The sequence below is a fragment of the Haliotis rufescens genome, unplaced genomic scaffold, assembly GCF_023055435.1.
Source record: "Haliotis rufescens isolate VD_foot unplaced genomic scaffold, xgHalRufe1.0.p SCAF_17, whole genome shotgun sequence".
NCBI lineage: Eukaryota > Metazoa > Mollusca > Gastropoda > Lepetellida > Haliotidae > Haliotis > Haliotis rufescens.
This window is the reverse complement of record NW_025963857.1, coordinates 3,846,692-3,861,059: the sequence shown is the minus strand read 5'-3', so window position 1 is coordinate 3,861,059 and position 14,368 is coordinate 3,846,692. Positions and strand designations below refer to the sequence as shown.

The following is a 14,368-nucleotide window of genomic DNA, read 5'->3' as shown; positions in this document are numbered from 1 at the left end:
CATGTAACCGAATTCCCGTCCAACGGAAAATCCGTATATCGTGTAAACGTCATATTAATGACTTGAATAGAATCAAGCACGTTCATAAAGGTTCGAACTCGAAGTTCGAAGTTGTCCGACGAAATGGCAGACTGTCGCTTTCGGATTTGTCAATAATGTTGTTTGATTGACATGTGGCGATGGGTTATTTGATCAGGAAGCACCCACTTTGTCAGAGTTGGTTTGTGGATAGTGTGTTCGAATTCTCAGAAAGTCCGGGGTTCTATTCCCACCGTAGATACACTTTGTGTACCTATTGGATAAGTCGCCCTTCTTCATTACTCTAGCAACAACAGACCTTATCAGAAGATGTAATAAAGATTTATTAGACAATATCAAGATGTACAAATGTGATGTTTACATAGTGCGCGTGGTGATCACGTGAAAGATGTGCGCGCATGCAGATCATGTGCACGGTTCATACACAAACCTACCCGCTAAACCCCATCTACATCAACACGGGCATTAGTGACAACTCCATGTCCAGCAGTAAGAGTGTACAACAACAGACAGTCCTGGCTTCAGGTAGGCTTATACTTGAGTAAAGGATTCACGTATACGTCGGATGGGCTTATACCAGAGTGACGTATACATGTGTACGTGAGACGGCGATTATTCAAGTATACGCCAGACGGGTTGGCATATACTGTAACCATTTAATCAAGTATACGACAGACGGGCTTATATTGGAGTATATACATGTACAATTAAGACATAATATATTAAGTCATATATACATGTTTAGGTAAGACATGATTAATGTAAACCAACACAGCCATCAGTTTTAAGGAATCACATATACATGTAATTGTCAGACTGGTTTAAATACATGAATTGATTAGGAAACGTATACATGTATACGCTAGTCTGACACATGCGCACATATTTTACCACATGGGCTTATACCGGAACTTATACATACGTACGTCAGATGGTCTTACATGTATATCAAATGTGCTTATACTGGATCAGTAGTTTAAACATGTACATATTTGGGGTATATCAGATTAACATATATGAATATGTCAAATGAACTGATACCGGACTAACATATACATGTATGCGTACGATTGTTTTAGTCGGCCGTGTAGACCAAATGTGACCGGAGAAAATATGCCACGTGAGCTTGTGCTTGTCCAGAAAAGCGTATACAGATCATGTGTATATAGGTCAAATGCATATCCACATGGATAAACCCCAAGATGGCCTTACATAAAAATGCCTCTTAAAGTCACGTGGTCAACGGGTTTGAAGTAGCAATGTCATCGCGCATGAACGAATAATATTCTTAGAATATTTTTCTTCATTAATATCCTTAGCTTAACTTCCGACTAAAAATGTCTTTCAGCTTAGAAAAATGCCTTTATTGGAATATGGACTGTAGCATTGTCGTCATGGAAACACAGGTTTGCATTTTATCGAGTTAAATACAAACCAATATACAACGAAAACTGTGAAATCTCCAATGTCCCGAGTCTGTGACTGTCAATTAGAGAACTCACTTACACAAACCAAGGAACTCGACATCTACATCCTGGCAAAACATCACTACTAACTACTCCAAGACCTCCCAGAGCTGTCTGTTACTCGGGTCAATTCCGGGACGAGCCGAGTCATCCATTGGATAACGTAAACATTCGGCCATTTGTCAGCACTCGTTCCATTCGCCACCACTCGTCCCTTTCCGTAACCTGCAAGAAGACTCGTCCCCCTATCGATGAATGTTATGTGCGAAAATACGACAAACCAATCAGAATGCGCGTATGATTTCAAGTTCTTCGTCAAAGAATCTCTCAGAAATAATTTTTGATTTTACATATGTCTTGCATCTAAAAATATACCAAAGACACAGTTAAATGTGTTCAATCATACTGTATAATTCCGCACGTCCCGATGTGCTTTAAATTGCATCTGAAATACATATAATATATGGGGAAAATGTGTGAACCATTACGCAACGATTTGACAATTGTTTTAGGTATGCCCGTTTGCGCTTAGACGGAACCCCGGTCGCAAAAATGGCCACGAGAGGGACACGAGTCGCTATTCGGCTTGTCCCGGAATAACACGAGTTGGTCACGAATGCACTCGTTCCTTTCCGTAACCCACCATCGGCTTGTTCCGGACTGAAAGAGGGTTGTCGGTTTTCGGGCAGAGGCAAGGTGGGTGAGGAGTACCAGACTCCTGGGTGATGAAATGGCATCTACTGTATCAACAGTCGCGTCATCCAAAGTCGACCATGTCATTTCATTGACTAGCTATCCACACAGGGAGGGAAAAGGGTTGGGACGATGTTTGATAAAAAGGAAAAAAATAGGCGACTTCAAAAGTGTCTCTGAAAACGTCTCTATTATATGTACAAATTATTACATAAACAAATTCATGCTCGCATGGATTTCAGAGAAATATATCCTAGTGCAAAATGACAATTAAAAAATGGGAACATGTAAACGAACGAAGTCATCAGATAATATAAACTTTTACTGTGACTATTTTAATAAAACACAACCGTAAGAGTGGCAACGAGACGCTATTCGAGTTGACGCTGTCTATGGTCCTAAAAACCGATCACACTGCTACAAAATCAGACTAGATACTCACTACTGTTTTACGGAAGGAGACGGAGCTATACATTGTCTAATGCTTCCTTTAGTCTCTAAGCTTTAACTGCTCGTCAGCTAAATATGGAGGCACGCTGATAGCCACCCGAGTCGAAGACGTTTAACCTCTTGTGGAAACCGACCAGGGATCAAAATCCGAATCTGGGCTACCCATGACCAGCGGATCCTTCCATGGCTAAGGGCAATCACTCTGCAGTGAACAGCGGCGTCTTGGGCACAGGGCCACCCGAACACTATACGAACTACCAAAATATGTTAATGTGGGCCATGATAAGTGGGGATGTGCTTCAGTAGTACATGGGTCAATGTTTGAATAAAAGATGCAGTGGAGGGATACGTTATTCGTTATGCTGCAACTCAATGACGTCATCATAAACATCATGGATCAAACAACGTACTGTTTATAGTACAAAACGTTTTGTACTTTCTGGCGTCGGATGTTGGTGTGAGATCGCCTGACAATTATTTTGACATCGGTGATTCAAACACACTTAAGCGACAACAAAATAACCCCTAGTTCGTCAGATATATGTTCAGTTTTTTTGTTAAATTTGTTTATTCCCAAAACTTGGAGTGCCTTTTCAGGAATCGATCGCGACCTCCTTATATTTCATTATGAAATGAAATGACGATATTATATTATATTATGATAAAGTTATTAAACTTATTGGTTAGAGATGAAAATAGGTTTGTAGATACGTACAGTAATATGCCACATTTTTTGTGAATATGGTTAAGTCACTATAGAGACGGCTGGCACCAAAAAAATGATCTTCTTAGCTAAACAATAGGAGGCAATTCCGACAAACAAGAATTATATTTGTTTTGACCTCATGTGTTAGAAATGTTGGCATTTGTTTGGCTGCGATGAATGCATGAATTATGTGCAGTAATATTTACATTACAAGTATTTACACAAATTATGGGAAACACAATGTTAAAATGAAACACGAAACATAATGAGATCATTAACAAGGGAGCAATAAAAGAATGATGGTATTTCGCGTTATTCATAGGTATTCAAGCAACAGGAAGTGACGTCACGCAGGAAGTTCCGGCAGATACCACACATTGCGCATGTCAAATATCGTGGAATGATCAAGGTATACACGGGTCAACTTGTATAGTATTATTGGCTTCAGGTACAGAAATCTTTCGGAAATACCCGGTATGGGGAACATGGAAGCTCTATACTCATCCTTACTCAGTGTGTAGGTGTGGTTTCATAACTGGGTAAGACACAGTCGTTTTCAGGCTACCAGTGACACGGACGTTATTCTCAGTTAGTAGAACACACGTATGGGACTACAGCCAACCGGGGGAGGGATAATTAAATTACTATAAACTACACACTACTTTATTGTCCAAGATACTCTTAGAGAGTTGAACATGCAATTTTGAACACGCTGATCTTGTACTAATATACGGAACACAAAAGTTAGGTATAACACATATTAATATTTTAATATTATTTTGTAGTGAAGACTGCGTTTCTTTAAATGGGTACGGTATATTAAAATAACTTTTTTGTTCAGTATGTCATGTGCCCTAAGCACGCCGGCATTGTCGGGCGCTAAATGAGTTGTATTGGTATTATCATTGTTGTTATAGTGGGAAATGATTATCCTTCTCAGTACAACTGATACAGATGATAGGGATATAACGCCCTTGTTGCGGGTATCTACTTGTCTGGCTTGTATTAAGCAAGAGGTCATCTAACCTTGACGTACCACTACACAGGGATAGTTGTATCCGGTATACAACTTGTACATCTGCTTGGGCACACGTTTAACACAAAGGGTATTGCAAGATAGTGTTGCGCCACTCGGCTGATACACACCACAGGCTTGTATTACCACATCGTACAGCGCACCTTGCGTTAGCACGCTGTGCCGCTGCTGTGTACCGTTTCTTTGTAAGGACTTCGGCCTGTGACACTTCCACAGTTGCTCCGACACAGATGTGACATATCATGGACCTATTCCTTACACTACGACGTGACATTGTCATTTAAATACATGAATAACATTTTCGTAAGCAACAGTTCATTAGCTAGCATTGACCCCTGAGAAACGCTTGCAGTAATGTTTATATTCTTGTCTCATATCTGCCGTAGTCGCCGCTAGCGGTGCTGTCGGCGTCCCCTTCTCGTTCCCTAGTGGGCGCTTCCTGGTCCAGACCATACACTGGACCCTCGAGAGTGTCTGAGTACTGCTCTGGCATGGAGCGTTCAGCACCCTCTCTCAAACTGTGCAGCGACTCGGTTTCAGGGAAGAAAACAGTTGCCCCACGTGGACTTGTAGACCTGCTGTCTATCCATTTAGGACTCAGCATACTCATCGCTTGCATCCCAAGATCCCGAGAAGGTGCTTCACGACGTGTATGCACTGGGCTCAGGCCCATCAAATCGGTTTCGCTGCCCTGTCTGGACCGAGATGGGCTTCTTGTCCCTGCGTCATATCGAACTGGACTCAAATTCCTCACATATGGCTCCTCCGAGTCAAACCGAGATGGACTTGGCCCTCGGAAGAACCTCGGGTCTGCTTCATGCCGGAGCGGACTAACACTTCTCATCGTCCTGTGGCGGTCATGGTGGCGGTGGCGGTGACCACTGATAAATGCTGCATGATCAGAAATGCTTGGCCTCCGGTACATATCCGAATGATCCGAGATGCTGGGTCTCCGTATTGGGAAATCCGAATGATCCGAGATACTTGGTCTCCTCAGAAGATCCGAATGGTCAGTGATACTAGCTCTTCGCAGCTGGAGTTCGGACCCGTGGCCATGCTCGGAGATGCTAGGTCGGCGGTGTAGGGGCCCAAGCCCGGGCAGTGGGCTGAGCTGCATCATGCGATTGTCGTCAGTCAGCTGCGCGGTGGCGGCGGCGGGGGAGATCTGCATCAGCGGGTCTGGTTCTGTGGGGCCAGGGAGACGGGCTCGACGGCGGAATGATCCCAGACGATGTTTCTGCTCCCAGATCTTTTGACGCATTTTCTCTTCGCGTCTCTTCTTTTCCAGTTCCTTGGAAAGACAGAAACCATGGATGTAACATACGAGTATGTGACGGATAATAAAAACATATTTAATATCTAAAATTTTAAAATGACACCTTAATATACAGAATACCTTGAATATGCAACCTATTAGCATAGCATATATCGTGTGCTGAATACATAACCCATGAGGGCTGATCATTATATCTACGGAAGCTGTATGTATTGGGAGCGACATACGTATTACAAAATACAAATGGTAATACACTACTAAAAAAAGTTAAGAACCACCCGATTATGTTTATTACTACAGTTAATAGATCATGCGATGACAGATTAACTATAGTTATGTAAAACAATTGGGTGGTCCTTAACTTTTTTTGCGTAGTACATCTTCTGAATAGTAGGAGAGATATTGTAAACACAGAAAATAACAAGAGAAAAAGAAAATTATTTACCATTCCATGCAACACGTGTACCAAAACTAAATGAAACATCACCTGTTAACGATGAAAATGTTGAAATTATGTGACAGGCGTGAGTCATTTTAAACTGATATCTCCATGTGAAGAGAGATCTCCCTTACCTCCGTCCTCTGTTTTTCAACTATCGAGGTGACTTGGTACAGGAGGTCGTCCAGCTTGGTCTCCGTGGAGTCCTTACCCATGGAGGCCAGCGACAGGGCGCGGTCCAGTGGGAAGAAGTCGAAGTTTTCCTTACCAAGCTGCAGAAAGAGGGGTGAGTGAGTGAGTATGGTTTTACAACGCTTTAAGCAATATTCCAGCAAGTTCACGTCGGGTGACACCGGCAAATTGGCTTCGCACATTGTACCCATCTGGGGAATCGAGCCTGGATCTTTGGCGTGACGAGCCAACGCTTAAACCCCTAGGCTACCCCACACCCCGTAGACAGAGGAAGCAGGGTTGCATATTACCATGTAGTGGGAGAGGGGAGAGTCTGTTCTAGGAAATAAGCGAAATGTACATTGTTGGTGGAAAATGACACCATTATAATAATTCTTGTGCGTTTCTGTGTAAACATCCAGCTCCCATTTTAGTCGACAAGAATGCAAGGGACTTTGTCTGTCTTGGGACGCCCATCGGGAGTGAAGGTTTTGATTATAGAAATGTGAGTGACGGTAAATGGAAATCATGTGCTTGCTGATGTGATAGACAAGGGCCCAATTCCACAATCGACCGTAGCCCTAAGGTGATCGTAACTCCCATACCTTAATATAGACGTACGACATTCGTAGTGCTTAGGTGATCGTAACTGCCATTCTTTATCATAGACGTACGACATTCGTAGTGCTTAGGTGATCGTAACTCCCATACTTTAACATAGACTTAGGACAGTCGTAGCGCTTAGGTGATCGTAACTGCCATACTTTAACATAGACGTACGACAGTCGTAGCGCTTAGGTGATCGTAACTGCCATACTTTAACATAGACGCACGGCAGTCGTAGCGCTTAGGTGATCGTAACTGCCATACTTTAACATAGACTTACGACAGTCGTAGCGCTTAGGTGATCGTAACTGCCATACTTTAACATAGACGTACGTGGGTCGTAGCACTTAGGTGATCGTAACTGCCATACTTTTACATAGACGTACGACATTCGTAGCGTTACGATCACTTTGCGGAATGAGGCCCAGTAGTGTAATGTTAAGGCTGTTCTTATTTCAAATTCTATCATGATTTGGAAAAGACACAATTCTGATTTGTCAAATCACAATAACCACCCCTGATTGATACAACTGCGCGTTCGGTTCCAAATTCAATTTACCGCGGTTAAATCTCCAGGCAACTTTGATCTTCATAGAAAACACAGTATTGAGCTTTGAAGTTCAAGCGGGGCACCTACCAGTTTATAGACGTACATCTCCATGGCGGTGTAGTCGTTCACCTTGGTGCCGTTCAGGTGGATGAAGAAGAAGATGTATGCCCACATGTTGTGTTCCTGGCGGACATGGTGCTCAAATCCCTGGGAGTGCACAAAACAAGTTGTGTTATGTAAGACACTTCATTGACTGTGTTGCAGAAGGTCAAGTTCAAGGACGGAGGACCACCATGCTGGGTGTGCCCATACAAACACGCCGAGTGTCTCATGGACGTCTCTGATACAACATTCACTATAAATGTGTTCTTTATTCTCGAAACAAGTTATGTTTATGTTGGGCTACTGTTCTCACACGTACTTTTCAAAATTTAAAACAAACTCAAGAACCATGAGCGGCATATTGTGAAAACAAAATGAAACTTGCTGCTATTTTGAATTTGAATCGGCCAAAAAGGGATTTGTTTATAAATCACATGTTATATAGGGGAATGAAGGTTTATAACTGCCAGCTGATTAATATCGACATAACTTATAACTTAAGCTCAACGAAACGTGGTCATTTTGTTTTTGATTATCGTCATCTATTGATTGGAGCGGAGGAGTTACTTCCCTTACACAGCAATTCCGCAGCTTGTGGAACATTTATATTTTTATATTTGTCTACTCATTAAAATATCAACCTAATTGTATTTAGAGATTGAATGCTACTCGATGTCTGACCCAGAGGTAGATTGATGAAAGGGGCGGGATATGAAAATAGCCTCAACACAATTGGAAAAAACCACTATGCGACAATTACAGCCATACCTTCCCATGATGCTCGAAGTCGTAGCTGTTCCGGCTGCAGATGAAGCAGGTATCGCGCATGTCTGACTCGGCAGTCCACTGTCAATACACAATACATTATCTGTGTGAAGTGAATAGTCAATACACAGTACACGGTACATGACGTGCGCAGTCAATACACAATACATGTGACCAAGTTGAACGTTTTAGTAAACATGGAGAATCGAACTAGGTTTCCATGGTAACCAGCAAGCGCCTTAGCCTATTGGCTACCACTACGGCTACCACTGGAACTATTCCGTTGCTTATCCATTCAATATTCAAAACGTCATGTCTAATTTCACATCAAACGAATGTTTCATTATAACCGTTTGGCACTTGCTTCATACATGCACATACTACAGTAGACACACAGGTTATCTTCGGCACATCATGCTTTTAGAACCTTAATGCAGTCAGAGAAGCTTGAAATTGTTCATAATTTAAGCTTGTATGTATACAGTGTTCAGAGTTCATGCAGGTAAACTCTTCTATGATTTTATTATGGACTAGTAGCCCTATACCGAATACATTGTCTGTCTGTCTGTCTGTCTGTCTGTCTGTCTGTCTGTATGTACAGCGTTAGAAATTGACACTGGTCCTGTAGTCCTTGCCAAACTGCCCAATGGTTAATGTATCACAAGGACCAGTAGAAATTTGCCCTTTATAAGGCTTTAGCTACGTGTTATCATGATAAGGTCTAGTGGACTAAAACTGTTAATTTCTTCCACTGATGTATGTTTGTCTGCCATTGTAGTAGTGCATCAGAGCATGTGGATTTGTTTGAATATTATTTCAGTAATATCATCGAGGGAGGAAGTGATGCAGGTCTCAGACGTTTACCGCTTTGGAGAAACCCAATAGCATGGGCACTTTACTAACTGACATAGAAACATCGGATTCGAACCCACGATCATGTGTAAGGCACGCCTAAGGGAGACAACTCGGCCAGCCGGGCCCCTAAAAGTCATATATGCTAGTAACCCAAAACTGATCATGACAAACAAATAAACTGTGTGCGGATACCTTGAGATCTCTGAGCTCTGAGAAGGTGTCCACGATGATACCGAAGATGATGTTGAGACCAATGGTGGTGATGAAGATGAAGAAGGAGACGTGGTAGATGACGACAAAGCCGAATTTTTGGAATGTCTTCTCGTTATCGTGTGGGATGAGCACCTAGGAAACCAAACAGAACATTACCCGCTGAACAACACATTTAACACTAAACAGAATACAAGTGTACACTCAGAATAATCTTGACAATAATTAGATTTATCTTATATCTATATACATGATAACTCGGGGCAGAAATGATTAGCTTCCCAGTTTTTTTCTCAACAATGCTTCTTTGTTCCTTAAATACGTACCGTAAGTCAATAATGTTTTTAGTGAGTGAGTGTGGTTTTACGCCGCTTATAGCAATATTCCAGCAATATCACGGCGGGAGACACCATAAATGGGCTTCACACATTGTACCCATGTGGGGAATCAAACCCGGGTCTTCGGCGTGACGAGCTAACGCTTTAACCTCAAGGCTTCTCAACCGCACCAAGAAAGTTTTGAAAAATATTGCAAGTTATAATGGAGTGTCAGTTAACTGTAAGAAGTAATCCCAAAATGAAACTGCTTGTATTGAGGTTTCAGTGAAAGTCTTGAGCACGAGTAGGAGCTGGCCGACCTAGGATTACAGTCGGCATCATATTGACGACCAGCGGGTCCTGGCGCGGTTAAGGGAAGCTACTCTGTACAGCGAGTTTAACGCCTAACAGCACTGGCCCACCCGTCCCCGTATATGTCTGAAGTCATCCAGTCAGGGTACCTACCTCGAAGAGATCTCCTATCAAGCCGTATCGGATGACGGTGATGGTACATTGCCATAGCGTGTCACAGTACAGGTTGCTGTCCGGGTTGAACATACTCCTCATCAGCGCGAAGCCAATTATACCATACAGGTAAAACACCACCAGACCCAGGATCGCCACCCACACCAGGGACTTGGCTAAAACAGACAGTTAGTGAGGACATTTACACATTTACACAATGACCAGCTGGATCATCCTCGATCATCCAGGGTATTATATCTCCATTACGTTGTGATAAATATCTTGGACCCATCGCCACTATAGCCTCGTTTTGAACCGTGTTTGAAAGGCTTACCGCTAAAAATAGCTGCACAAACAGATTGTAGTGAGTGATAAGAGAGGTGGAGATGGTGACGAATTTCATCAATTAAAAAGCTTAAAAATAGGTCAATACAGGAAGCAAAGTAATCTTCTATTTCACACCACCTACGTATAAGGTTTGTGTGAAAAGTATTCCACCCAGCTACATTAATCAATTCCCCCATTTCAAGGGAAATCAACTTATCTACGTATTTATTCTTCTGAAAGCTGACTAGGTATGTTACAGACTGTGTGACTGCAGTGAGACTGGGATTTTTTGGAAAAAAAAAAAAGATGTCCCAGAAAATGCTTGAAAAATATTTAATATGCTTCAGACTACATTGTTGTGTGACGTCTTTGTGAAAAAATATATTCAGACTCATAGTTTTGATAAAGAAAAACAGGTGTTTTTTTGCAGCTGTAGGTCAGAATATCCAATGGTCGGTCTCTATGCAGCCTCAGCATACCTGGATGCGTGACTGCCTTGATGACTCCGCTCAGCAGCTGGTTGTTGTTGACGATGTTGAGGAGATGGAAGGCGAAGCAGTAGCCGTTTGAGAACGTCCCTCCTATCGACAACGCCAAGAATGCCTGTAGAACACAATGTAGTGGTTCAGAAGGTGTGTGAGTGAGTTGGATTTAACGCCGCTTTTAACATTATTCCAGTTATATCACGGCGTGTCAGCTTAATGTGGGAGGAAAGCCCGAAGTGATGCAGGTCTCAGACGTTTACCACTTCGGTGAAACCCACGAGCACGGGTATGGTGCTGACAAACCTAGAAACATAATCGGGGCGAACCGGGATTCGAACCCACAATCATAGGTTTCTGGCGTGCCCAAGGGACGCAACTCTGCACAGCGAATCGCGGCGCCTTAGACGACTGGGCCACCCGTGCCCCCTGGATCAGAGGGACCATCTTATAGAAACATAGTGAGGAGGACTTTCTTATAGAAGCAGTGTGAGGCGGGCCGTCTTATAGAAACAGACTGAGGAGGACCGTCTTATAGAAGCAGAGTGATGAGGACCGTCTTATAGAAGCAGAGTGAGGAGGGCCGTCTTATAGAAGCAGAGTGAGGAGGGCCGTCTTATAGAAGCAATGTGAGGTGGACCGTCTTATAGTAAAGACTGAGGAGGACCGTCTTATAGAAGCAGAGTGTGGAGGACTTTCTTATTCAAGCAGAGGGAGGAGGGCCGTCTTATAGAAGCAGAGTGAGGAGGGCCGTCTTATAGAAGCAGAGTGAGGACCGTCTTATAGAAGCAGTGTTAGGAGGACCGTCTTATAGAAGCAGAGTGATGAGGACCGTCTTATAGAAGCAATGTGAGGTGGACTGTCTTATAGAAGCAGAGTTAGGACAAAACTATCCCCGTCTTCTGTCTGTTTCAGTTATATCATGGCGGTATATAGTCTAAGGTATCACTTGAATCAACACCTCGCTCCTATTTAAATCTAACTGCCAATGCCTGGTGTTTAAACTCCCTACTGGTTGTTCAATACAGGAAGAATTCACCACGCATGCGCGTAGTAGAAAGTCGTTGTCATTGTCATTTGATGTCTGCAGATTCATATGTACCAGGCTTATTTGTTGATTAACGCCGCACACAGCAATATTCCAGCTATATGACGGCGGTCTGTAAATAATCGAGTCTGGACCAGACAATACACTGACTGACCACATGCACATCGATCTACTCAATTGGGATACGTTGACATGCTCCAACCAAGTCAGCGAGCCTGACTCCCTGATCCACTCTTCCCGGGGCAAGAGAGTTAACTGACTATAAAAGTCCAGTTTCCACCCTTGCCGAACTAGGTTGGTATTATGGAGTTACATACAGTCCAATCAAAATCGCGCACCGAAATCGAAATCCGGTTTGTAGACTGTCCTGCAGATTCCGGTCGAATGCAGGATTTGCAAAACATGTGTCCGCCAACTCGTTGTCAGCAGATATTTTCCAAATCTTTTCATGTTTTTAATCAAGGTGCTCACGTGATTTGATGCATTTCGCGATGTAAGACCCGTTTTATCACAATATAGATCTTGATTATCGATCAGATCGTCCTGACTGGGCGCCACCATTTTGTGTGAAGCAAACGCAAGTGATACGAGGGGTGGAATCTGACTAGTCCATAGGGGAGGCTTAGAAGGGAAATAACTGGTGATAGCCACTGGTTGCGCTACGATCGAGCCTAGTGATTCCAGCCAAGTTCGGCAAGGGTGGAAACTGGACTTTTAAAGTCAGTTAACTCTCTTGCCTCCGGAAGATGCCCTGATCCCGATACTCTCCTCTGTCAAGCCTTGTCACCTCGTACGGCAAGCATGGGTTGCTGAACTCCTATTCTAACCCGGGTCTTCATGGGAAACTCACCAGGTAGTAGAAGGTGGTGAAACTAAAGAAGCGGGCATCTAGCTTGGACTGGTGCTGCTTCTTCTTCCCATCCTCTTCTTCATCGTCCTTCTTCTTCTTCACCGCGCTCCTAAAACGTGGCACTGATTATAACACATGCTGCTTTTCTTAACATGAAATGTAATCGTCAGGATAATCAAAATAATTATGCATAGCGCAATAACAAATCGATATTGTATCAACTATGATGGTATTTCGTTAACATTCCGCTTTTTAAATAAGAGAATCGGTATAATACATTTTTGAAAGGGAATAATCAATGTTAAGAAAAATAAATTCAAACAAATTTAGAGCATATGGGCACATTCCGAATCACCTGGGCCCACTTGCACAAAACGATCTTAGCGCTGAGATGAACTCGCAATCTTTAACATAAACTTACGATAGTCGTAGCGCTGAGATCGCTTTGATGCGAGTGGGCCCTGAACCTTCTACAAAGCAATCTGAGCTGTTCGACGATCATACCTCTATTTTGTAGAATCAGATAGTTCCTGAATAAACGTGTAAACTAAATTCCATTTACATGTGACAAATTGTAACAAACTGAAAGTAGCGTTACAATAAAAACAGCCGACTACTGCATATGCGGGCCCTCATTTCACAAAGAGATCTAAGATCGCTTTCGGGAACAAAGCCTAAGACCTTCCCACAAAGCAATCGCAGGGCTTCTGAGATCCTAGAGCCACGATTATCTTAAATCTATTTCAAAGCATGGGAACTACGACAGTCGTAGAACTAAGATCGCTTTCGGGAACAAAGTCCTAACACCTTCCCACAAAGCAATCTCAGGGCTTTTGAGATCCTAGAGCCACGACTATCTTAAATCTATTTCAGAGTAGGGGAATTACGACAGTCGTAGAACTAAGATCGCTTTCGGGAACAAAGCCTAAGACCTTCCCAAAGCAATCGCAGGGCTTCTGAGATCCTAGAGCCACGATTATCTTAAATCTATTTCAGAGTAGGGGAATACGACAGTCGTAGAACTAAGATCGCTTTCGGGACGACCCTAACACCTTCCCAAAGCAATCTCAGGGCTACGACGCTTGCACATCTATGTTAAAGCATGGGACTCGTATTGATTTAGCGCTAAGATGTTTTAGCGGAACAGGGCCTGGAACAATCCGAACTACACCAATAATTTGAAGAGGAACTTGCTTGAGGCTAAGGAACATGGTCTTAGGGTTTGGCAGCCGCGGGTGGTTGCACACGAAGTAGCTGACGAGCACGAGGAGGCAGAGGACGTTGTGCGTGAAGCCCATACTCTTTAGCACCACGTCGTATGTGTCCGCACCGAGGTTGATGATTGCGGGCACGGGGCTGAAACAGACATTGCAGCATCCCCGACATTAGACATACACACAGGGCAATAAAGTGCACCCGGGCAGTGGAAGAACATGCTGATAGCAGTGTGGGTTCCAATCAAGGATTCGACCCAAATAGGAAATAGTATCTGTACTTTACTAAGAAAGTGTTATC

At 43.1% G+C, this 14,368-nt stretch overlaps 1 protein-coding gene across 6 annotated transcripts in view; it reads right to left on the bottom strand.

Moving 5' to 3' along the window:
• Window positions 1–4,120: 4,120 nt before the first annotated feature.
• LOC124145828 (inositol 1,4,5-trisphosphate receptor type 3-like) overlaps window positions 4,121–14,368 on the bottom strand; it is a 180,350-nt gene continuing 170,102 nt past the window's right edge. For all 6 annotated transcript variants that reach the window (XM_046515808.2, XM_046515885.2, XM_046515963.2 and 3 more), the window contains 9 exons: window positions 14,048–14,209; window positions 12,854–12,962; window positions 10,953–11,076; window positions 10,147–10,322; window positions 9,347–9,499; window positions 8,303–8,380; window positions 7,520–7,639; window positions 6,240–6,377; window positions 4,121–5,681 (listed from right to left, as the gene is read on the bottom strand). In XM_046515808.2, the coding sequence (XP_046371764.1) occupies window positions 4,749–5,681; window positions 6,240–6,377; window positions 7,520–7,639; window positions 8,303–8,380; window positions 9,347–9,499; window positions 10,147–10,322; window positions 10,953–11,076; window positions 12,854–12,962; window positions 14,048–14,209 (1,993 nt within the window). In that variant the 3' untranslated portion in view covers window positions 4,121–4,748. The remainder of the gene's footprint in view (window positions 5,682–6,239; window positions 6,378–7,519; window positions 7,640–8,302; window positions 8,381–9,346; window positions 9,500–10,146; window positions 10,323–10,952; window positions 11,077–12,853; window positions 12,963–14,047; window positions 14,210–14,368) is intronic.